Raw genomic sequence first — 26,303 nt, forward strand, 5'->3', positions numbered from 1 at the left:
TGAAAAACACTGCATAACATATGACTCATAAAATCTAGAAATCATAATAGTATTAAATTCAACCTCATGAATAAATAAAAGATTCTAAGTTTACATTGCATTATATATTTATTTATTTGGAAAGTGGGACCAAAGAACTGGTATAATTCTACAGCAACTCATATGTTGCCAAAAAGAAAAATGTTTCTATGATTCTTTTCTAGGTCATAACAGTTATAATCAGAGTTATTTGTGCAGCAATTCAAAGCAATGTTTTGTTTGGCTATTTTGTTATGCATTCATAATCGTTCTTTTAAAATTCATGGTAACAGATACATGTTTCAAGCCTTTTAAGAAACCTTTATTTAAAAAAATATAAATCAAAGTCAAATTTTCTGTAGATCTTTTAATGTGTTGCATTATAAAGTCTAACTGGAACTAAATGTCAATGAGTAAGTATGAACAGGATCAGAGATTTCTTCTTGTCTATTCAAACCTGTAAGGCTCTACTCACGAATGTGTTAGAGGGTTTTTGTTTTTAATTTGGTAAATTTAATATATTGAAAAAAATCAGTGACTTTCACTTTTACTGCTTTTTTTGTGAATTGCTTTTACACAACAGAGTTACAGGATATATAAATCTGAAGGCAGTTTTGTGGGGGCGGGTATATATGTATGTAGAGTATATGTGTTTTCAATGCACTAAAAGCTTTTCATCAGCCTATGATTATCAGAAAGTATATACCTCTTCATAAAATGGAGAAAACACCGGTTTCTGGGAACTGGTAATGTAAATTAGCGGCAAATTCAAATTTGCTCTGTCAAAAGTATCTAAGATTACTTACAGGCTTTTGACAAGCTGTTCAAGTTTCATAAGAAGTAAGGAAACACATGGCCCTCAGCAGCCAAATAATAATCCCCTTTGAGTGTTTAGAGTGGTTATAAAAAGCAATTAGCTCTGATGCTGTTTTTCTAATTAACTATACATCATAATGCTAGACACATTGCTTCAGTTTGAGTAAGTGCTTTCAAAAACATTTTCATAAGTGGTAAATCACAACTGTATTTATTCCCAAGTATTCCACATGATTGTTTAAAGCCAAACACTGGAATATTTCTTTCATAGGACTTTTGGCACAATGCTTGTTTTACAAATCTAAAATGAAAATATGTTTTTCAGTTAGTACCATAGTCTATACATATATCAACATAAAATAATAGGGTCAACTATTTTGATTGAAATGCCAATAGTTTGAGCAAGATGGACATAATGTACCTACATTTTAAAGTGACCTGGTGTAGATTTTTATGGAGTCAAGTTTTACAGGGGGAAAAAAGGATCTTAAATACAATCAATGAGTATACATTACCTATATGTCTTACAAGGCCAAGTGCCTTCCCAAGTCCTCTGTGTTCTAAGGACAAGGGTACAATATCCAAGGCACATATTCTACTTGGGAAATTTTGGATATAGTTTTGAATTCCCTATTTATGTCAGAATTTTTGTTCACATTCATTAAAGCAAAGTTTAATCCCCTCTAAATCTAGAGGTATGCCTTTTTAAACTTCAATACTCATCAGAAAAAGTTTGCATGAAATGCTGCAATTGCCTTGGGCTACAAAGCCTCAGCGCTCCACCAGCTAAGCCAATATTAATTCTAGACTGATGGGGAAAACCAACAACAACAAAAGAGAAATCTGCTTCTGTCTGTACAGCCAGAGAAATAATATTTTTATTTCAAGGGCTTTGGGCTCATGGGAAGCAGATAAAAACTCTTTCACATTATTCACAGTGACATTTTAAATAAAGTTTCAGCAGGAATAAAAATATCTAACTTTCTAGGTATTTCTTAGGCTATAAAAGGATTTCTATGATAAAATGCTCTTAAACCAACCCTGTTAGAATAACATAAAGCACATATAAAGAAACTAAAAATATATTTCAGGGTTACATGAATGAAGTAGGCAGTTGAAAATGTCTACATAGGGAATTTGAAAGATTAAAAGACTATTATGCTGGTTAGAAATGGCTTTGCAATTTAATTCTAAAATTAATCTTGCTTTTTAGTTTTGATTTCATTGAAGGATACATTTAAGAGCTTTGGATAGAAGCCAAAGGTTAAAAAAATGTATTTAAAAATTATAGATATCACTTTAGTAATTATTTTCAATATTAGAAATGATCTCAAATAAAATAATTTTTCCAATTAAAATTGAGTACTATTCTTGATTCTTCTAAGAAAACCCTGAAACACAGAAAGAGTACAATCCTTGCTTTGGGACACTCAGCAGCAAGTCAATGGCAAAAATAGGCACAGACTCTGAGATTCCTTAATGACAGTCTCCTTGTTACTATTTTTCCTTCTCATCATTTTGCTGACATAAAGGAGCAACCCCTACTTTCTTCAGCTTTAGAATAATATTCTCAAAATTTTGCCTATTATATGAGCATACACCATTGAAGCTCATGCCTTGCTAGTTTTTTTTTTTTTTCTTTTTCTAGGAGAAGCCTGTACACAAAAGAAAATATTTAACAGCTCTGTATTCTTTTTGTTGTTAAATTACTTCCTCTTGTTAAATTTTGGTACTACTTAAAATTATGGTACTAGTTTATTTAGGGATATCAGATAAAATAGAAAAATTTGAATGATCTATATACATAGATCTTTTAAAAAGAAGTTTACACTTTCTTCATCATTTCTAATTACAAACAGAATGAATGCCACTCCATTTCATCTCCAAAAAATTCTAAGGACAAAAGGATCCAATTCTTAAAATCTACCTTATGTCTTATAGCACCAATGAATGAATTTTAATTCTAAAAAATAAGAGCTCATTAAAAGCACTCATTACTTACACTTGCTTTTCTCTGGTTAATGTATGGCAAACTGATTCCATAGGTCGCATTGACAGCAGCTCTGTGGTGGGTGCTTTCAGGATCCTGTATGATTTTTATATTCAACCCTGTCTTTCGCTGAAACAAAGAAACAATGAAAGTTTCATGCCGGATGAACAAAACTGCTTGCTAATATTTTATATCCTCAAAGGAGTATAAAGTTCTTTGAGAATAATTATTTTAATGTAATTCTCACTGGGGAAAAAAAAAATATATATATATATATATATATCTTTAGGTCTTTTATTTAGGGGACCAATTTGTCTTTTATTCACAGAAAAGGAATTTTCTGCAGATTTTCCTCTCTATATCCCTGTTACTCATAAAAATCCATCCTCGGACACCATTCATTTTCTCCAAAATACTGCTAGAAGCCAACCAAGGTGGACAAAGGGTAGAATACCTGGTCTTGATTTAGTTTTAGCTTTCCAGGTCAAGAATTTTGCCAATGAAATCTATACTACAACTATGCAGGTAGAGGGCTCCCTTGGTCTGTTAATGTGGCCACTTTTCTCAAGGGACATTTACAGGTAAATCTCAGTTAGGACTTGGTAAATTTACCACAACAAATGTATCTCCTCCTTCATAGAGATTTGGCTATTTTATAGGGAAAATGTATGCTTTCATTAGAAAAAAATAAAACCCACACATCTCATTTGAACCATGGGTTCCTCATTCAAAATAATTCAAGTGACTTACTGCTGAGATAAACTACCAGAGTAGGCAGCACAGTGGTGTTGCAGACGGGCACTGGACAGGTGACTGGAGACCTGCGCTCCAGTCTTGCTCTACCCTGGACTGTCTGCGTGTGACCTTGGGTAAGTCACTTTCCTTCTTTGGAAGTCAGTTTCTTTATTTGCAAAATGTGGCCTTAGACGTGACAGTCTCCCATAGAATTACCAACCCCCAACACCTCCCTCCCATGTTTTGCATTCTATGCTAAAAGGTGGCATTCTACCTTTTTTAAAAGGTAGCATTCTATGCGTTGATACTAAAAGGTAAACTGACACTTATGGAATATGGTAGTACCAAGAGTTTCTGAAGTCTTTTGGAAGTTGAACTTTAGCATATTCACAATGTTGTACTACCATCACCCCACCTTAATTCCAGAACATTTTCATTACCCCAATAAGAAACTTCATACTCATTAACAATCACTGCTCATCCCCTCCTCCTCCCAGAGCCTGGCAACTGCTAATCAGCTTTCTTTCTCTTTGATGTGCCCATTCTGGATATTTCCTATAAATGAAACCATACAATGTGTGGCCTTTGTGACTTTTTTTAAAAAGGAGGTGTTGTGAGCAATTAAAAACACTGATTTCCTTTCAATATAGTGCTAGTTCTGAGGGTGATCCGATGCAATTGTTAAAATGGTTATAGGAACCAGACAGATTAGCTCATGCTGCAGTAATTTCTTTGATCCTAAGCATTCATACATGGCCTGTGCCTGAGGTCAAAGTGAAGGGGAAGACTACAAGAACACCTTTGGAATGCATGCTGTCTAGGTAAGTTATTTCTTAATACAGCCTCCAAACCTTCCTTTTATTTTTTCAAAAAGTTTTTAGACAAAATCTCCAAGTAACTGCACTCAATTGTGCACTTTAACTCATGCAGGAACACAGGTTACAAAGAAGGCACAGCTTTTCTCTCTCTTTAAAGTCCATGTGGTGACAAAAATAATGTAGTGCCTAATTACAAATGGCTTTCCTTCTGTGGGTAACCCACACGTACAGCACTACTCCGGGGTTTTTGCATGAAAGCTGAGTGCCTCTTTTATTGAAATTAATACCTGAACATAATTTTTTCCTTCTTAATTAAACTTTCAGAATAATTTCCATCCTAGCAAGGATGGGGAAATTGCTAATATGTATTATATTGACTGGATGTGGTTTCTGTAATTAGCGTGTTTTTTAAATGTGTATTCTGGATACAATTGATGGTAATAGCTTCATCTATCATGTCTAAGCTTTGTTAGAACTTTTTAATTCTGGGATCATCGGCTCAGTGGACCATAGCCAGTTTCTTAGTTTTATTATGCTCCATCAACTTTGCATGGCTATGGGACTGGTATAGAAACAAAATGATCAAATTTAGAATCATTGTTAAAAATGGCATTAAAATCTAGTTGTTCCCTTCCATTTTTACATTTCTATGGCACTGGACACAGATATTTCTGGAAAGAAATTGAAATATAAGCAGAAATTCAACAGAAATGCCAGGCTGTAATAGCAATTCTTTATTAGTTTCTAAAGCAATAGAAAGATCCTTTAAATGTTAATATTCTATTATTTACCCTTTTGACACCAAAGCATGGATATATCAAAATAATATGTAGCACATATGATTTAATTCCCCTTTTAAAAAATATTAAGAGTCTACATTTAAATGATATAAAAATGTCAAATGGTCTCACTGAAAATCACTGCCATATACATTCATAACCTAAATTTATCTTACAATCTACAGAGAGGTATAGGAAAATATTTATGAGCATAAATTATCAGACCTGGTAATAAGATTTTTCAAGGAAAACAATTATAGATTTTAAAAAACAAAATTAATCATTCGATTAAGCATAAAAGCAATGTTCTGGAAGATGATCATTTTTTGCAAACAGTAAGATAAATATCAGAAATAATTTAAGAAAATTTTCTTAAATTGTTCAAGAAAAGACAGCAATTTATTTAATCTATCTTGAGTCACTAAACAATCTAAACTTTGTATTCTCTCCTTTTGATAGTAATTACAAGCAGATATATCAAATGTGACTCTCATTTAGACTTCGGTTTGTAAGAACAAAAGTTATTATCAGAGCCAATTACTGTTTTACCTACATGGCTGCACAGAAGCAGGGAGCTCAATTTTCATCTCATCAGTGATTTTGTGGTATTTATTTTATTACTATGCCCACAAAGCGATATAAGAAGGAAATAGCTTATGCTATTAAAACTAGGGCTTGAACATAAGAGGCTAAGGTTTCTTTCAGAAGAAGTTCTGAATTAAAAACACTAGGCAGCACATAATACCAGCTCCCCAGACATGAGCAGACCATAAAATGACATACATCTGAGCAGTAGATCCCACACAGAGTAATCAAAATTGAAATGCTTCACAAACAAAGTTGAGACAAGCTATTTACTAAGTTACAGTATTATCAGCATAACATTATTCTCAACAGTGTTTGCCGCAAGTAATGCCTTCTAAAGTATACAATGGTTAGTACCATAGTCCCACTGGTTAAAGGTGTCTGCTATTTAATCTCAAAAGAAAAAGAATCCAGTCACCTTTAATGGTCTGATTCTTTCAACCAATATCATATTTAATTAAAAGAACAACAGACACCAAATCCTACTTCAAGCTATATGATCTAGATTTTTTCATTTGTAAAACTGGGTAGTATTAATAATACCTTACTGTCATGGGGTTGTTTGTGAAGTCTAAGTGATTCATGTGTGTTAAGTATCTCACAAATGATAAAGTAATATTCAGTATCCTACAAATAATACTTTATGCACTGAAACACCTCAAATATATAAAAATCCATAGTTCTTAATATTTCCCTCTTCCCAAAAACCTAACTGATAAAATAGATCAATTAATCTGAAAGTAGATAGATAAAAGAAAGAATCATGTTTTTATTGTGCTTTTCCTGAAAAATCTGTTTTTCAGATTCACCAAAGAGTTGCTAAGGCAAAGTTCTTCAGAGAAGCTAATAAGTGCAGAAGGAATGATAGAATTATAAAATCATCACTTTGCAATCCCTAATGAAATAATTAGATAAATATCAGCTTTTGCTAATATCATTGGGTGAAAGGTTGTGGGGAACTTTATATAAGACTAGATCAAGCTGGTAATACACAGACTTGCAGATCAATCTTAACATCACTAAAAGAAAAAAGAAACTGCCTCCTGATTAACAGTAAAAGCAAGTGCACGGTACCACCTGTAAAGTATTGCCACCAAAAAGATGTTACCTGCATCCAATCAAGCTTCTAGATGGAACTGCTGCTGCGCTGTGCTCAGCTGTGTCCGACTCCTTGTGACCCCATGGACTGTAGCCCCCCAGGCTGCTCTGTCCATGGGATTCTCCAGGCAAGAATACTGGAGCGGGTTGCCAGGCCCTCCTCCAGGGGACCTTCCCAACCCAGGGATCGAACCCAGGTCTCCCGCATTGCAGGTGGACTCTCTACCACTTGAGCCACCAGGGAAGACCAGATAGAACTGCTAGTTGACAAGAAATACTAGAGACAGGGGAACATGTAAAATGACACCATGAGATTGTAGTCAGCCAAATCCCCACCAAGCGGGTAGTGAACCTATTTGAGAAATGACCTGATTTCTTAAACAAGTGATCTTTTAAAAACTGAAGTATAGTTGACTTACAATGGTGACTTTTTTCATGAACCAAACTGTTACAGATAAAATGAGATACAAATGCAACACATGATATTGTACAACATAGGGAATATAGTCAATATTCTATAATAACTAGAACCTTAAAAATTGAGAATCATTTTATTGTACACCTGTAACTTACACTGTACAACTATGCTTCAGGTTTTAAAAATGAATAAATAAAACGAACAACAACCAAAAAAAACAAATGCAATGTACAGGCATTTTTTACATCCTGATTCAAACAAACAATAGAGAAATAGTTTTAAGACAATTGGGGAAGACTGAACTTGGACTGAGAATTATATAGTATTGTGCTCATTCAGTCATGTCCGACTCTTTGTGACCTTTTGGACTGTAGCCTGCCAGGCTCCTCTGTCCATGGGGTTTTTCAGGCAAGGATACTGAAGTGGGTTGCCATTTCCTTCTCCAGGGGATCTTCCCAATCCAGGGACTAAACCAGGGTCTTTTGTGTCTCCTATATTACAGGCAAATGTAATATTAAGTGTTAGGTGTGATAATACATCTGTGCTTTATGATATCCCCTCTTATATCCCTGCTAGGCTAGGGGACCAACAATCACAGCATCACTTAACCCCAAGCTGCTTCTAAAAGCCCAGGTGCCTCAAGTTCACAAAAGCTTAAGATTTTAATTCCATTCAGATGTGCCCATCCTGTTTTCTGATTCTGGTAGGAGTTGAATTGTAGAACAAGAGGAAGGTTAGGGGAGACAGCTAACATTTATTCAGCTCCCATTTTGTGCCAGGCACCATAATATGTTGGGGGTTGTCATAATCCAAATGCTGTGCTTTAGTCCTTAAAATGGCAAGAGGGAGTATATGAAATTATCCTCTTTACCAGTGAGGTTAAATGGCTAAGTGATATTACCCCAAAGTGAAGAGTCAGGATTTTGCTTATGTCTCTGTCTTCAAAAACCTCTTTCCATCATAACATGCTGCCACATCACAAAGAAATGTTGGTTGATATACTCTTGATTCATCTTCCTGTCTGTCAGATCCTTTACTTCCTCTTGAATACCCACAGGCACTGCTCTGATCTGTGCCCTCATGGATTATTACATGGACCTCTATAACGGGCCCTAAGATGGGTCTCCTTGAGTCTGCATGACCTCCAGTATGACTGAACCTCTGGTTACTAATTGAAACATGTATCTTGCCTCTAGTGGTTTCCCTTAGAGGGACCCTTCCTACTTTCCAGCCCTGTATTCTGCCACTTCCTCATGACTGCTCAGTGACCAGCCAGCCTCCACATATAAAATCTTCTCTCCACCTCTACAGGTGAGCAGGCTGTTCCATTTTCTGGGAATGTCTTCTCCCCCTCACCTTCAGCTGTTCTCTGGGCACACTATTACTAACACTGAAGCTTGGATCAGGTGCAACCTCCTCTGGGAGATCTCCCCTAACCTCCATCTCTCCTTCTCTACTCCCAACAAAATTCATTCATTCATTCCAACATTTATGGAAAGCCTCATTGAGGTGTCGGTGAATAAAAACAAGTTTTTGTCCACATGGATCTTACATTCTTGAAGCAATGAGAGGAATCAGTTAATAACCATGTAAACAGATATAGACTTAATTTCACATTTCTATAAGTGCTCTAAATAAAATACCCTAGGAGAATGGGAGGCTGCCTTAAACATGGTGGTCAAGGAGAGTCTCTCTGAGGAGGTGACAAGTATACCGAGGCCTGAATGGAATAGTCACACAAAGATCTGGGGATGATTCTGATGATTAATCATCAGAAATTGATGATTAATGAGAGGGGAATAACTGGAATAGCTAAGCTAAATAAGAGGCTGGCTTTAACCAGAGAAGGGACATTTCTTCTACTCTGACAAGATAGAAGACATAAAACATAAATCTAGAGATAGAGAAATTAAATACAGTTATAAAAGGATCATGGTAATGGGAATAGGACTGTTTGTCTATGTGACTGAAAATTGGAAGAATATTACTTCAATAAGACCAAATTTGTTGTCCTCATGTATATGAAGTCCAGAGACAGGCTGTTCAGGGTTGGTCTGGGAGTCTAGGAAGTTGCTAGCGACCAGGCCCCTTTCAATTTAGTATTCTGCTATCCCTAATGCATGGGCCTCCTCCTCCTGGCCTACCATGACTGCAAGAGTCCCAGCCAACACAGGCAGCAGAATAAAGGAGAAGAAAAGGATTGAAGAGCAAAAGTCAGATATCTTTTAAGGAGGTTTCCAGAAAATTTCCCCAAATACTCACCCCTAATATTTCACTGGATAAGGAAATGGCAACCTCCTCAGTATTCTTGCTTGGAAAATCCCACAGGCAGAGGTGACTGGCAGGCTACAGTCCATGGGGTCATAAAAAATTCAGACACGACTTAGTGACTAAACAATAACAACATTTCATTAGCCAATACTTGATCATATGGCTATGTCCAACTACAAGGGACACTGGAAAATGGGATCTTTATATTGGGCAGTCATATATCCAGCTAAAAATCCACGGCTCAGGAAAACCTCTGGGGCCCAGTCCCTTTCCTCCTTTGTGTCCTAACCGTCTTCAGAAGGTTGCCTTTTGTTCCTGTGCTTGTCAGCTCGTGGCTGCAAGATGATTGCTGAAACTCCAGGTGTCATGGCTGTGTTCAGGGGAGAGAGATAGAGGAGGGGGAGAAGGGACATGCCAGTTGTTACTATACCCTTTCATCAGGAAAGCAAAACATCCCCTAGAACCAACTCCAGGAGACTGCCACTCAGTACCCACTGGACAGAACTGAGACACATGGGCATAGTTAACTGCAAAGAAGGCTCAGAAGTGAGAACACTTATTCCTCTTGGCGTGATGCCATCCTGAACAAAATCACAGCTTATAGTAATGCAGATGTCAGATGAAATATTGGATAGGAAATTAACAATTTCTGCCACAGTCATCAATCTAATCTAGCTAAGAAATCAAGTCCAGTAAGACAAAAGTGAAAAACAGTGAAATGATGAGGGGTCAGTGGGTTGAATGTCCTCACAGTAATGAAGAATTGTTGAAGAACATATTACGTGAACTGGCAGGCCAGGACATGGAGGTCAGAGATTGCTGTGCTTGAAACAGATTTTAGAGATGATGTACTTACTGAGTACAACAAGCCGGGGCATTCAGCATATCCCCCTAGCCAGAGTGCTTTTGCCAAACTCTAACATCACACTTGCCCTCTGTCTGTAGAATGCCTGACTACGGGCTGTGAGCACCTAACAGCAGTAAAATCTGCATTCTAGCACCTAACACATAGTAGCATTAAAATCAAAACATTTGAAGACATGAGCAAGTCCCATGAGTTGGTGGCCAGGGAATGAGGTCCCCCTACATGCCCAGAAGTTAGCATCCCCTGGTAAGCCAGGGAGAGAGGCAGGAGAAATTTGGGATGCCATCTTTGAAATGTTACGGAACCACGGGATACCATATATTAATAATAAATTTTGAGTATGCTTTTCAGTTGTAATAAGTAGCTTATGATTCTGGAAAAGATGCTATAAGTCATAAATACGTATCTACTTGACTCTTCTCATAGAAACAGTGTCATTAGAAAATATAGGCCTAAGGACCTACTTTTGCCCATTTTTAACAGAAATAACCCCAAATACCATGTTTAATTACCTGTCTCATTAGCCACAACTTATGTACACTGTAAAGTATAAACCTCTTTATATATGTAAACCACCTGAATGGTAACTAATTACAGAAAAACAGCATTGTATATGATAGAGTATAATAGTGTATTATGAATAATTCTAATGTGGCTTCACCATTGCCATACTGGTATCACTGCAACAAATCGGAGAGTAAAAAGGTCGCTTTTATCAGGAGCATTGCATTGAGAAGTTTCTTTGGGAAAATTTATTTATTTATTTTTAAATATTTATTTGACTGCACTGGTCTTAGTTGCAGCATGTGGGATCTAGTTTTCTGACCAGCAATCACACACCCTTCATTGGGAGCGTGGAGTCTTAGCCACTCAACCACCAGGGAAGTCCCTTTTTGGGAGAGTGTAGAGGGACATATCTGAGGAAAATTCTGGGGATGGTTAGCACCTTTTGTTAAAAAAAAAAAAAAATCAATTTATTCAGCTGCTTTCTTTATTTCCCCCAAGTTTCAAGTTGTAACTTTTCCTGTGGCAAACACAGAGATGGAGGTCAGGGTTTTGTATTTTTAACACTAGTGAGGAAAAGCCAGCACTCTGAGGTTACACGGAGCTGAGCTGAATCCTAGTTCTCCTGTTTCTTAGCTTTAAATTACTATCATCTCTCATCCTTGGTATGCTCATCTGTCAAATGGGGATGACAGTCATTCCTTCCTTCAGAAATGTCGTGAGGATGAGCTATGACTTCATCATCATGGCTAACACAGGCTCCTGCATGGTCTCCCTGCCTGTACCCTTGTCCTTCTACACCACAGTCTCCACGTGACAGTCAGAGGGACTCTTGTCAGTTGTAAATCGGTCCCCTGGTGAAAATCCTCCCATCTAACTCATGATCTCTGCAGTCCTCACAGTGGTCTGTAAGATCCGACCTCCACCCCTGTTCCTACTTCTCCCCTCCTTGTACATTCCTCTCCATCCCCCTTGCTGTGCACACTCCTAATTCAGGGTCTTTAGCGGTTCTGCCTTCTCTGCCCGGGATACTGTTCCTCCAGGTAGTTGCACAATGCCTTGCTCCCTCACGTCCATCAGATTTCTGCTCAGGTGTCACCTTACAACTGAGGCCATCCCAACACTCCCTATGTTCCTACCCTAACTGTTCTTTCACCAACTAACATACTTACTATATGTTTACTTTTCAAATGGTTTTCTGTTTTCCTAATGACTACATTACCTCAACTAGAATGTAAGCCCCCTCAGAGTAGAGAAGTTCGGCTGATGCCTAAAATAGTGCCTGGTACATATCAGGTACATAACTGAGGTTGACCAATATTGCTCAGCAAATAATCAGAAGAATGAACACTTACATAGCATTCACCAGGTGTGGGGCACTGTTATAGACATGTACATGTGTTACTTCATTTATCCTTACAACAGAGTATCACAGAGCCCGTTTTGCAGGTGAGGAACTGAGGCGTAGAGAGGTTAAGTGGCTTGCTGAGGTACAGATAGTAAGTGGTGGGGAGCTAGTATGGGATGTAAACCCATATTTCTTTTTTTTTTTTTCTCATTTATTTTTATTAGTTGGAGGCTAATTACTTTACAATATTATAGTGGTTTTTGTCATACATTGACTTGAATTAGCCATGGATTTACACGTATTCCCCATCCCAATCCCCCCTCCCACCTCCCTCTCTACCCGCTCCCTCGGGGTCTTCCCAGTGCACCAGGCCCGAGCACTTGTCTCATGCATCCCACCTGGGCTGGTGATCTGTTTCACTATAGATAATATACATGTTTCGATGCTGTTCTCCTGAAACATCCCATCCTCGCCTTCTCCCACAGAGTCCAAAAGTCTGTTCTGTACATCTGTCTCTTTTTCTGTTTTGCATATAGGGTTATCATTACCATCTTTCTAAATTCCATATATATGTGTTAGTATGCTGTAATGGTCTTTATCTTTCTGGCTTACTTCACTCTGTATAATGGGCTCCAGTTTCATCCATCTCATTAGAACTGATTCAAATGAATTCTTTTTAACGGCTGAGTAATATTCCATGGTGTATATGTACCACAGCTTCCTCATCCGTTCGTCTGCTGATGGGCATCTAGGTTGCTTCCATGTCCTGGCTATTATAAACAGTGCTGCGATGAACATTGGGGTGCACGTGTCTCTTTCAGATCTGGTTTCCTCGGTGTGTATGCCCAGGAGTGGGATTGCTGGGTCATATGGCAGTTCTATTTCCAGTTTTTTAAGAGATCTCCACACTGTTTTCCATAGCGGCTATACTAGTTTGCATTCCCACCAACAGTGTAAGAGGGTTCCCTTTTCTCCACACCCTCTCCAGCATTTATTGCTTGTAGACTTTTGGATAGCAGCCATCCTGACTGGCGTGTAATGGTACCTCATTGTGGTTTTGATTTGCATTTCTCTGATAATGAGTGATGTTGAGCATCTTTTCATGTGTTTGTTAGCCATCTGTATGTCTTCTTTGGAGAAATGTCTGTTTAGTTCTTTGGCCCATTTTTTGATTGGGGCATTTATTTTTCTGGAGTTGAGCTTCAGGAGTTGCTTGTATATTTTTGAGATTAATCCTTTGTCTGTTGCTTCGTTTGCTATTATTTTCTCCCAATCTGAGGGCTGTCTTTTCACCTTGCTTATAGTTTCCTCTGTTGTGCAAAAGCTTTTAAGTTTCATTAGCTCCCATTTGTTTATTTTTGCTTTTGTTTCTAATATTCTGGGATGTGGGTCATAGAGGATCCTGCTGTGATTTATGTCGGACAGTGTTTTGCCTATGTTCTCCTCTAGGAGTTTTATAGTTTCTGGTCTTACATTTAGATCTTTAATCCATTTTGAGTTTATTTTTGTGTATGGTAAACCCATATTTCTAACCATCTTGTTGCCATCTATTGTGAGCCTATTTCAGGTTGGACTCTGTCTAGTAACTGGTTACAGTAATGAACTAAACAAAGTCTCCCTGCTTTAGATTAATAAAGACTTGAGAAATAAAATAACAAAACAGAAATAGACTCAGACATAGAGAACAGACCGGTGGTTGCCAGAGGGGTGGGGGGCAGGAGAGGAATGGACTGGGAGTCTGGGGCTGGTAGATGAAAGCTATTATATCCAGAATGGATAAACAACAAAGCCCTAATGTATAGCACAGGGAACTATATACAATATCCTTGATAAACCATAATGGAAAAAGAATATTTTAAAAAACAATGTATTAAAAGAAGAAATAAACAATATATAAACCTTAACAGGTCCAAGTTTGTATAAAGAACAGTAAAAGTCATTTGGAGGATAACTAGAGAAATCTGAATATAACCTGGGTATCTATTATATTCAGGAATTACTGTTAATTTTGTTAGATGGGATAATGGTATTGTGGGTAAGGAGAAATGTGTTCGTTTTTAAAGATGTATGTAAAAGCATTAAGGGATGAAATGTCATTAGATCTATATTTTAAAACATTTCAATAAAAAATAGGTGAAGCAAAACTGGTAAAGGTTAACACTTATTAAATCCAGGTGAAAGAAAAATAGTTATTAATATACTATTTTTGGTTTATTTAAATAGTTTCATACTAAGAAGGTTTTAAGAAGTCACAGAAAGGGAAAAGTAGTTTTTAAAGTATATTCTAATGAGAAGGCCGAGTTCACCATGCTTGTTGGTTTCTCGTAGGCATTCACTTTTCCCTACTTTATTCTATAAAATCCACCTGGTATTTCATTAGCAAAATTTTCCCACCCAATATTAAGTGAGATATAACCCACAGTGAAAATCTGTAAAGCAACCCTTTCCTACCCTTTTTCCATCATTGATCTCTCATCACATTATTCCTCATAATGACAAAAATCCTCAAAACTTTAGTTTTGATCAAATTTTGAAAATCATTCTCAATTAGATCCATATTCTATTAAATTAAATTAAAGATCCCACAAAATTAAAGATCCTTCCCATCTTATACACAGATCTTGCATATTGCTGTATCGAATTAGATCACAATCTATATTTTTACATTCAATTGATAAAGTATCAATTTTATGGAATTCATTTGGAGAATAACTCTCAAGCAATGAGATCCAGTTATTTTCCCTGCTTTGTAAACATACGATTTGTATCATGCTTCTAAGTAGTTCCTTGGATTTAAACAATTTTAGTTCAGTTCAGTTCAGTTCAATCGCTCAGTCATGTCCAACTCTCTACGACCCCATGGACTGCAGCACGCCAGGCTTACCTGTCCATCATCAACTCCCGGAGCCTACTCAAACTCATATCCATCGCGTCGGTGATGCTGTCCAATCATCTCATCCTCTGTCATCTCCCATTCTCCTCCTGCCCTCAATCTTTTCCAGCATCAGGGCCTTTTCCAATGAGTCAGTTCTTCACTCCAAAGTATTGGAGTTTCAGCTTCAGCATCAGTCCTTCCAATGAATATTCACACAGTAGGAAACCCTCTCACAGGTGGGTCTGTGAGGAGTTTTGGAATCACAGAAGGCAACATAACCGGGAAAAAAACTAAAAATCCACAGAATACACACCTAATCGCAACTGCAGAAAAGAGAATTTTCCAGCGAAAGGCTCTAACCTGACAACCTAATGTGCAGCCTGGCCCACTCACAGAGCAAAGAATTGAGTGAATACCAAAAGAAAGCTAGCTGGTTAAACAGTTTAGGAACTTCTGTTTTGAAATTCGCCTTCAGACAGCTCGCCAGACACAACAAGAAAATCAAATACTCTCTTGGCCTATAAAGTTTTTCTCCTTCTCTTCCTCCCTCCTTCTTTTGTGTTTGCTATTTTAAACCCTTTCCTTGACTGCTATGAGTATATGTGTGCCCAAGGTGCCTAAAAGAAGGGCTGGGCTCATGTTGATTTGGAGCTAAGATACACTTTAAAGAAAAGGCACCAGAATACGGCTTTTTCAAATGTTACAGAAGAGTGATAATTCTTTATTGTGATTGTTAATTACAACTGAGAAACTCCAAATGATTTGTCATTTTAGTTTTTTCGTGTGAAATGGAATTCCAAAAACAATTTATTCTCTTTGGAGAAAGAGCTTAAAGTAGCAACTGGGGTTTAACCTAGTTTAAAAGGTTGGCAGTGGGCAATTAAAGGTGGCGATCTCCCAGTTGGATTTCACAACTGCTCAGTAACACAAGGTTTTACGTTGGTGCAGGAGGCTTAACAACAGCTGGCAAAACAGCACTGTTTGTCACTGACTTTACAATGCACAATTAGGGCTATCTTTGTGTCAGCAGTTATGCATTTTTAAGCAGATGTCACTGATATTAGATATAAAACAACAATAGGGATCCAGGCCCTGGAGGTAAAGTCAGGGTGGGAAGCAGTCCGTGCCTCTTTCTAAATGAAGCTCACCCCTGCTTGCAGTATTTAAAAGAACACGGGGCATATAAGATCCCTTATCTTTATAATCACTTGCCAAGATTCAAAACTCTTTGGGGAAAATAAATTTCTGGCCATAGTTTTTTTTTTCTTTCTTTTTTTCCTGGAATAATATTAGTAACAGCAACTATGTGTTCTAAAATAGTCCTAATTTCATATATTTTATTTCATTGTCTTTATAACCTAGAGATCTCCAATTTTGTGTTTATGAACCATTCTGGCTCCCCTGAGATTCTTGGCAAAATAAAAATTTAATGAAAGCAGAGACTTAATAGTAACAAAGATGAGAAGTTTAAGTTCCATTTATGATAGCACTTTTTTTTTCCCCCCATGAGAGCCTTTATTATTACCTGTTGTTTTCTTACTGATGGTGTATCTCCATCACCCAAGAATGGGGACCTGGTCTGAATTGTTCCTCCCAATGTGCCTCTAGTAGTCCTTGGCACATAGTAAGCACTCCACAGATGGTAACTGAAGAAACCCAATGTGACAAGTCCAATTACAAAGATAGGAGTGAGCTGCTTTGAGAGTGCGAAGTGGAAGTCATACAAGAGTATCAGGATGTTAATTATGGTGTATTAGTTCAGGCTGTTGTATCTTAATGCCATAGACTGGAGGCTTATAAACAACAGAAATTCCCCACTCTCACCTCCTCCTCCTTCCAGCCTCTGGCAACCACCAATCTACTTTCTGTCTCTATGGATTTCTCTCTTCCTATCTCTACTCCTACATTCACTGGAATATTCATTGGAAGGACCGATGCTGAAGCTGAACCTCCAATATTTTGGCCACCTGATGGGAACAGCTGACTCATTAGAAAAGACCCTGATGCTGGGAAAGATTGGAGGTGGTGGTTTCCAAATACTAGGGTGTTTGTGTGCACGTGAGCTTTGTGTTGCTCTGTGAAAACTGCTACACTGTGGTAAATCTTGGCATATTTGTCACACAGAGGAGGAAATGGCAACCCACTCCAATATGCTTCCTGTAAAATTCCATGGACAGAGATGCCTGGTGGCCTACAGCCCATGGGGTCCAAAGAGTCAGATACAACTGAGAGACTGAGCATGCACAGATCTCTCTTAATGAAGGAAAAAAATGACAGTAAAAATGAAAAAGTGTGATGTCATCCACACAAGGAGACGCGTCAACAAACAAAATATATATAAAATACTATGAACGAAAGACTTGAAAGACAAGTGCTTAGGTATAACCCACAAAATAGAATCGGTCATTTGCAAAGGATTGCCATGATCTACACATATTAATTCAAATATTCCGTATTTTGCAAAAAAAAAAGTCATTTAAATTTTGTCATTCACTCCTCATATTTCTTTATGTCTTTGTTAATGTCCCTCTTTTATTTTTGCTATTTTATTTTTTTATAGCAAAACTGCTTTATGGCCAATGAGTTATGCAGCAAAAATGCTTGAGGCGAAAATAGTTGTGGCAAAGATGTCCACAGCAAAGATGTTTATGGGCAGAGTCCCTGGAACTGATACAAGCAACTGTAAAAAGAGTGCCACATGATGGCTGCCCAACTCTGTGAATATAGGAAAAGTCACTTTTAAAAGGGAGAATTTTATGGGATATAAATTAAATCTCAATAAAGCTATTGTTTTAAAAGGGGTATCACAGTGGTTAAGAGCACAGTCTGGATTCCTACATTTCTGGATTCTTGATCCTTGCTCTGATACCAGCTATGTTCTCTTCGCCCATCCAATATCTAACATTTCTGAATCTTCGTTTCTTCGTCAATAAAATGAAGATAATAATAATATCTCCTTCTAGGATTATTCTGAAGATTAAACAATTTAGCATCCCCAAAGCCTGAAAATAACACCTGGTACCCAGAAGAAGTGAGTTGTTATCACTTTGGGGGAGTCAGGGAGGGAACAGGAATTCAATTGAGAGCACACCCAAAAGGCAGAAACCTCTTGGGCTCTATTCCTTGCCACCTGGAAACTTAACTACAAAGAAAGCTCTCTTGTCATAGAAATTGACTATGCCATGAACATATCTGAAACAACAATGGCATGTTTTTCCATTTAGAACACAATTTCCTACCTTCACTCTTGTGGTGGGGGGGGAGGTTTCTAACAGCTTTATGGAGATATAATTCATAAACCTTAAATTCACCCTTTCAAGGTATACAATCCAATGTTCAGTAGATTGCCAGAGTTGTGCAGCCATCACCACTGTTTAATTCCAGGACACTTCATCATCCCCAAAGACACCTGACAACCCTTACAAGTCATTCCCCACTCTCCCCACCTCCTCCTTCCAGCCTCTGGGAACGACCAATCCACTTTCTGTCTCTACGGATTTCTCTCTTCCTACCTTTACTCTTGGAAAGGCACGTGGAAATGAATTGTGCTCCTTTTGGGGTTGCCAAAGTTTCCCCTCAGATTCCAGAGGGAAAATAAATGTTTTCTGATCAATTACAGCTGGGAACAACCTAAGTTTAAAAAAATAAAAATAAAATTTGCTATCCTTAAAGCTTCAAAATTGTAATTTAAAACAATGCTTCCTAGTTAAATTACATTTTATAGGAAATATTCTGTTGGTAATTAAAATAAATTTGACCAACTTTAGTATTTTTACCACTATAAAACTGCAGTTGTTTATTAAGCATAAGAACTTCCAAATCTGATAAGGACCATTATAGCATGAATAAAAAGCTATATCTCTGGCTGAGTTTATATGACTTACAATTGACAGAATTACTGCACTACAAAATATTTCTTGGTTAAGAAAATATAATATGCTGTATTTTGTTAAATAAAGTTAAGTAACAAGATAGCCAATGTTAAATATATTAAAAATGCTATTCCCTAAGCAGTTCATCCTTATATCTTTAAACTTCTGCTGTTCTATGTAATTGCAAAGACTTAAGGATCAAAGTCTTTAGAATTACACCTGGCTTCCCAGGTGGCGCTAGCAGTAAAGAACCCGCCTGCCAATGCAGGAGACCTGAGTCGCAGGTTTGATCCCTGCATTGAAAAGATCCCCTGGAGAAGGAAATGGCAACCCACTCTAGTATTCTTGCCTAGAGAATCCCATGGACAGAGCAGCCTGGCGGGCTACAGGCTACGGGGTCGCAACGGTTGGACTCAACTGAAGCAACTTACACTGAGGATAAAAAGTGTTAAAGATCTCCTTTGTTAAGCAGTCAGGAGTTCCATGGGATAGCAATGCGCAAACAAAATAAAGTTATAAGAATGTGCATATGCGTGTAATGTAGATCTTAATATAAAGCAGGTTCTTTAAAATGGCTAACATAATTAAGGTCAATTAAACTCAACAACCAATGACTCAATTTCTTGATTCTATTGTGATGTCCACTTCTGTAAAATTATCACTAAAAAGCAATTTATAGACTTCTGGTTTCATTTCAACATGTAAAATGCTTGGAAGTTATCACTCCAACCTTCACAATAAGAAACGGCTGAAAAAAACAGAAAAGCAACTCTTCTTAGATACATCAAAGAATTGAGGAAACTGCAGGGAAAGCTGCTGGCTTCAAAACTGGAAAAAGAAGTGGATAAAACCCAAGAGCAGAAACCTGCTGCTAGAGCCAGTACTGGAAGAACACTTAAATTCTAATCAACAAGGTACTGGAGGTTGAGTATAGATTCACTCGAGAGTTAAAATCTCTGAGGGGCCAAGTCTTAGCACAGCCTATAATTTCATGAGTTTTACTTCTAGGAGCCCCACCTTATTTTCTCTGTGAATATCAGAGGAAAAACCCCTCCTGCTTCTAGCAGGGCAAAGGAAAGGAAAAGAAGCCATTTCAAAATACTCCAAGTTCTGTTCTTTGTTCTGTTCTCTATAATGAAGGCTTTGTCTCATGGAGAACTATTTTAACAAAGTCTTATCGAATCTGAAGGAGAGCAATTAACTAACTCCAGGCCCCTTTGGTCTCCTGTCTCACCAAAGAGGGGAAAAATTGCTGAGAAAAATTTGTGAAGTGTCCAGGGGCACAGACGTTCCAAAAGATTGAGACCTAATCACAGGAGCATTGAATGCTTCCCCCCAAAACACACTACATCCACTTCTGCAGACACAAGATTACAGATGAAAGAACTGCAAGGCTCAGATTCTACATAGGAAGGAGATTCTAGGGAAACACAAAGCCAAAAGAGAGGCTAAAAACAAGGATAATTGGTGAAACTGAAGCCTCAGAAACCTACAGTTATAGCAGATGGCATAACTCCTGGCCAGAAAAATCCCTACTTACCTGCCTGGTATTCTCTGTATGGTTTATCATCTGTCATTAATTTTGGAAAATTCTTAATATCTTATAGAAAAACCTGCCCATTTTTTCCCACCCCCTCAGCAGCATTGAGTACTAGGGTGGCTTTATATGTTTTGCTAATTTGTTAGTTTTCTGTAACAAATTAGATCTCAAACTTGTAATGGATCACAGCCTTGTCTAACTCAATGAAACTAAGAGCCATGCCATGTAGGGCCACCCAAGATGGACAGGTCATGGTGGAGTGTTCGGACAAAATGTGGTCCACTGGAGAAGGGAATGGCAAGCCACTTCAGAATTCCTGCCTTGAGAACCCCATGAACAGTATGCAAAGATAAAAAGATAGGACACTGAAAGATGAACTCCCCAGGTTGGTAGGTGCCCATCATGCTACTGGAGATCAGCAGAGAAATAACTCCAGAAAGAATGAAGAGACGGAGCCAAAGTGAAAACAACGCCCAGGTGTGGATGTGACTGGTGATGGAAGTAAAGTCTGATGCTGTAAATAACAATATTGCATAGGAACCTAGAATGTTAAGTCCATGAATCAGGGTAAATTGGAAGTGGTCAAACAGGAGATGGCAAGAGTGAACATTGACATTTTAGGGACCAGTGAACTAAAATGGACTGGAATGGATGAATTTAATTCAGATGACCATTACATCTACTACTGTGGGCAAGAGTCCCTTAGAAGAAATGGAGTAGCCCTCCGAGTCAACAAAAGAGTCCAAAATCCAGCACTTGGGTGCAATCTGAAAAACGACAGGATGGTCTCTGCTCGTTTCCAAGACAAACCATTCAATGTCACAGTACTCCAAGTCTATGCCCCAAGCCCTAAGGCTGAAGAAGCTGAAGTTGAATGGTTCTATGAAGATATATAAGACCTTCTATAACTAACACCCAAAAAAGATGTCCTTTTCATCATAGGGGACCGGAATGCAAAAGTAGGAAGTCAAGAGATACCTGGAGTAACAGGCAAATTTGGCCTTGGAGTACAGAATGAAGCAGGGCAAAGGCTAACAGAGTTTTGCCAAGAGAACACACTGGTCATAGCAAACACCCTCTTCCAACAACACAAGACACAACTCAACAAATGGACATCACCAGACAGTCAACACCAAAATCAAACTGATTATATTCTTTGCAGCCAAAGATGGAGAAGCTCTATACAGTCAACAAAACAAGACAGGGACGTGACCGTGGCTCAGATTAAACTGAAAAAAGTAGGGAAAATGACTAGACCATTCAGGTATTACCTAAATAAAATCCCTTACAGTGGAAGTGACAAATAGATTCAAGAGATTAGATCTGATAGAAAGAGTGCCTGAAGAACTATGGATGGAGTTTCATAACATTGTACAGGAGGTAGTAATTAAAACCATCCCCAAGAAAAAGAAATGCAAAAAGGCAAAATGATTGTCTGAGGAAGCCTTAGAAATAGCTGAGGAAAGAAGAGAAGCTAAAGGCAAAGGAGAAGAGGAAAGATAAATCCATCTGAATGCAGAGCTCCAAAGATATAGGGCTCCAAAGAATAGGAAAGATAAGAAAGCCTTCCTCAGTGATCAATGCAAAGAAACAGAATGGGAAAACAGCAGAATGGGGAAGACTAGAGATCTCTTCAAGAAAATTAGAAATACCAAGGGAACATTTTGTGCAAAGATGGGCACAATAAAGGACAAAATTGTATGGACCTAACCAGCAGAAAATATTAAGAAGAGGTGGCAAGAATACACAGAAGAAATATACAAAAAAGATCTTAATGACCCAGATAATCATGATGGTGTGATCACTCACCTAGAGCCAGACATCCTGGGGTGTGAAGTCAAGTGGGTCTTCGGAAGCATCACTATGAACAAAGCTAGTGGAGGTGAAGGAATTTCAGTTGAGCTATTTAAAATCCTAAAAGAAGATGTTGTGAAAGTGCTACACTCAATATGCCAGCAAATTTGGAAAACTCTGCAGTGGCCACAGGACTGGAAAAGGTCTGTTTTTTCATTCCAACCCCAAAGAAAGGCAATGCCAAAGAATGTTCAAACTACTGCACAATTGCACTCATCTCACATGCTAGCAAAGTAATGCTCAAAATTCTCCAAGTGAGGCTTCAACAGGACATGAACCAAGAACTTCCAGATGTTCAAACTGGATTTAGAAAAGGCAAAGGAACCAGAAATCAAATTGCCAACATCCGTTGGCTCATACAAAAAGCAACAGAATTCCAAAAAAACATCTACTTCTGCTTTATTGACTATGCCAAAGCCTTTGACTGTGTGGATAACAACAAACTGTGGAAAATTCTTCAAGAGATGGAAATACCAGACCACCTTACCTGCCTCATGAGAAATCTGTATGCAGGTCAAGAAGCAATTCTTAGAACTGGACATGGAAAAATGGACTGGGTCCAAATTCGGAAAAGAGTGTACTTCAAGGCTGTGTATTGTCACTCTGCTTATTTAATTTATATGCAGAGTACATCATGTGAAGTGCCAGACTGGATGAAGCACAAGCTGGAATCAAGATTGCCAGGAGAAATATCCAAAACCTAAGATAGGCAGATGACACCACCCTTATGGCATAAACCAAAGAGGAACTAAAGAGTCTCTTGATGAAAGTGAAAGAGGAGAGTGAAAAAGCTGGCTTAAAACTCAACATTCAAAAAACGAAGATCCAGTCCAATTACTTCATGGTAAATAGATGGGGAAACAATGGAAACAGTGACAGACTTTCTTTGCTAGGCCTTCAAAATCACTCAGATGGTGACTGCAGCCATAAAATTAAAAGATGCTTGCTCCTTGGAAGAAAAGTTATGACCAACCTAGACAGCATATTAAAAAGCAGACGCATTACTTTGTCAACAAAGGTCCATCTAGTCACAGCCATGGTTTTTCCAGTAGTCATGTATGGATGTGAGAGTTGGACTATAAAGAATGATGAGCGCTGAAGAATTGCTGCTTTTGAACTGTGGTGTTGGAGAAGACTTTTGAGAATTTCTTGGACTGCAAGGAGATCCAACCAGTCCATCCTAAAGGAGATCAGTCCTGAATATTCATTGGAAGGACTGATGCTGAAGCTGCAGCTCCAATACTTTGGCCACCTGATGCAAAGAGCTGATTCACTGGAAAAGACCCTGATTCTGGGAGAGACTGAAGGCAGGAGAAGGGGACGACAGAAATGAGATGGTTGGATGGCATCACTGATGCAATGGACATGAGTTTAAGTAGTCTCTGAGGGCTGGTGATGGACAGGAAAGCCTGACGTGCTGCAGTCCATGGGGTCACAAAGAGTTGGACACAACTGAGTGACTGAACTGAACTGAACTGCTTCTTTGTTAGGCAAAAATAGTAATATTGGTTTGGCCAGAAAGTTTATTCAGGTTGTTTACCCCATGGACTGTAGCCTACCAGGCTCCTCCATCCATGGGATTTTCGAGGCAAGAGAACTGGAGTGGGTTGCCATTTCCTTCTCCAGGGGATCTTCCTGACCCAGGGATTGAACCCAGGTCTCCTGCATTGTGGGTAAACGCTTTACCATCTGAGCCACCAGGGAAGTTCCCTGTAAGATGTTATAGAAGAACCTAAATGAACTGTTTTGCCAACCCATTATATAGTTCAATTTGTATTCCTATGGTTCAACAGTGCTATTAAACATTTTTCACATATTTACTGGTTATTTGCATTTCTAGCTCTGTGAGTAGTCCACTGATGTTGTTTTGTCTATTTCAAGGTTTTTTATTATGATTATGGCAAGAAAACACTTTGTATTTAAGAGTATTAGTAATTTTTGTGTAACATATGTTGGAACTGCTTTTCCTATTTGTTATTTTATGATGCTTCTTAAAATTTTTATTTTTTTGTTTCAAAAAGCTTCAAAGCCACAAAGAAACTGAAAGGATACTGAGCATGCAAATACCCTTCACCTAGATGACCAGGTGTAAACATCTTGTCTCCTGTTCTTTGTCTCTCTTTGTCACTAGGATGTGGTCACATTCTGCATAAGTGGGATTTGTGTACTGCCTTGTAACGAGGCAGAAGAGGATGGCTCTAAGGGGGTCCAATGACGGAGTGAGAATATACCTTCTAATCTATGCTCATCATTTAACAGAAACCTCTTCTTTCCTTCTCATTGTTTCTCACTTTTATTTATTTGCTTTGTTCTTTTTCCCCCCCTCAAACACTAGTGCAACAGAATATAAAATGAAGATTTCTGTGCAGTTCTGATGGTGTTGGTACAGATGGTAGTCAGCCTCCTAGTGTCAATAAGCAAAGCGTGGTCGTTAAGAACAGTGTGAGCAGATATCTCATGCAATAAAATCTGTGCAAGCCAGCAATGATAAGAGGAAGAACCACACTTTGACATAGAAGAAGAATCATTGCCAAGGTGGGAATAATAATGAAACCTATTTTGAAAACAATACAAAAGCACTTGGAGCTCTTTGGAGAAAATATACCACTTTTGATAATATCGTTATCATTGTTTTCTGAATGACTGCTGGGGAAATCTTCCATTTGCTGGAATCCATTGTCATCATGTTGTGTACCTATTGGGTTTTATCTCTACTAGACAAAACCACCAGATTTTTTCTTGAGCAATACTGGCGAAAATAGAAAACCATCCTCTGTGAAAATTAGACTTCTTGGCTTTTATATAGTTACAGTGTAGGAGAGGACACTTGCAGACAGTTGACTGGACTCTAACCTGGGCCTCACTATTTTTTTTAAGTTTTAAAAATTGAAGTATAGGTGGATTATAGTGTTGTGTTAATTACTGTTATACAGCAAAGTGATTCAGTTATACATATCTATGCATTCTTTTTAAAATATTATTTTCCATTATGGTTTATCATAAGATACTAAATATAGTACTTTGTGCTATATAGTAGGACCTTGTCATTTATCCATCCATATATAAAAGGTTATATCTTCCACTCCCAGCGACTGCCTTGGACCTGCTTACTTTGAAGACCCATTTTGGACTCTCTCCAGTTTTTGACCATGGCTCACTTCATCTCATTTTCAAATTTTAGGCCACTTTAGCATCCCAAATCCACAGCTATGACTGAGATGCTCCCCCAGGCTTGTAGGGCTCCTACAAACTTGCCAGGCTCCCATCTTCCTGATAAGACAGCCAGTGGTTGCATTACTTTATTGAACAGGAAAGGAAGGATGCAAAGACCATTTCTGGCTGCCAGCTCCATGCCCCAGTTCACATCTTTCTTCACTCTTCCGAACCCTAACAGGGGCAAGGGTGCTCCTTGGCCATGGGGAACTGTACAAGCAAAGTGCTCTGCCAGAATCTTTGTATTTGATTCTCTGCTACCTCGTCTGTTCTCTTTAGCTATCATAGCATGCACAACTACAGCCCAGAAACTCTGTACTCCGTCAAGATGAGAAGACAGAGAGGAACTGGAGACAGGACAGGAGAACTTCTTTAGAGCTGGTGACAGGTATCTTGTCTCCCATCTCTCGTCTCCTGTCCTACTTTCCCTACCTTCTGCATGCTGGAGCTTTCTTATTGCTGTATGTACACTCCATCTCTTGAATGCACACTCACCACCTACTATAGATCTCCTGGCTGCCATCTAAATAGTCCTCCCACTTTGCCTTGTGTGGCTCTCTTGATTTATTATTATTTTTAATATTTATTTACTTGGCTGTGCTGGGTCTTAGTTGTTGCATGCAGGGTCTAGTTCCCTGACTGGGGATCAAACCCAGGCCCCCTGCATTGAGAGTATGGAGTCTTAACTGCTGGACATGAGGGAA

The 26,303-nt window shown here is 38.3% G+C and overlaps 1 protein-coding gene across 1 annotated transcript in view; it reads right to left on the minus strand.

Moving 5' to 3' along the window:
• IQCH (IQ motif containing H) overlaps positions 1-26,303 on the minus strand; it is a 228,544-nt gene that overhangs the window by 184,241 nt on the left and 18,000 nt on the right. Inside the window, exons 4-6 of the mRNA XM_061158509.1 lie at positions 18,633-18,750; positions 9,520-9,603; positions 2,837-2,953 (exon numbers count right to left, since the gene is read on the minus strand). Of these exons, the coding sequence (XP_061014492.1) occupies positions 2,837-2,953; positions 9,520-9,603; positions 18,633-18,750 (319 nt within the window). The remainder of the gene's footprint in view (positions 1-2,836; positions 2,954-9,519; positions 9,604-18,632; positions 18,751-26,303) is intronic.

The sequence above is a fragment of the Dama dama genome, chromosome 12 (genome assembly GCF_033118175.1).
Source record: "Dama dama isolate Ldn47 chromosome 12, ASM3311817v1, whole genome shotgun sequence".
NCBI classification, from domain to species: Eukaryota; Metazoa; Chordata; class Mammalia; order Artiodactyla; family Cervidae; genus Dama; species Dama dama.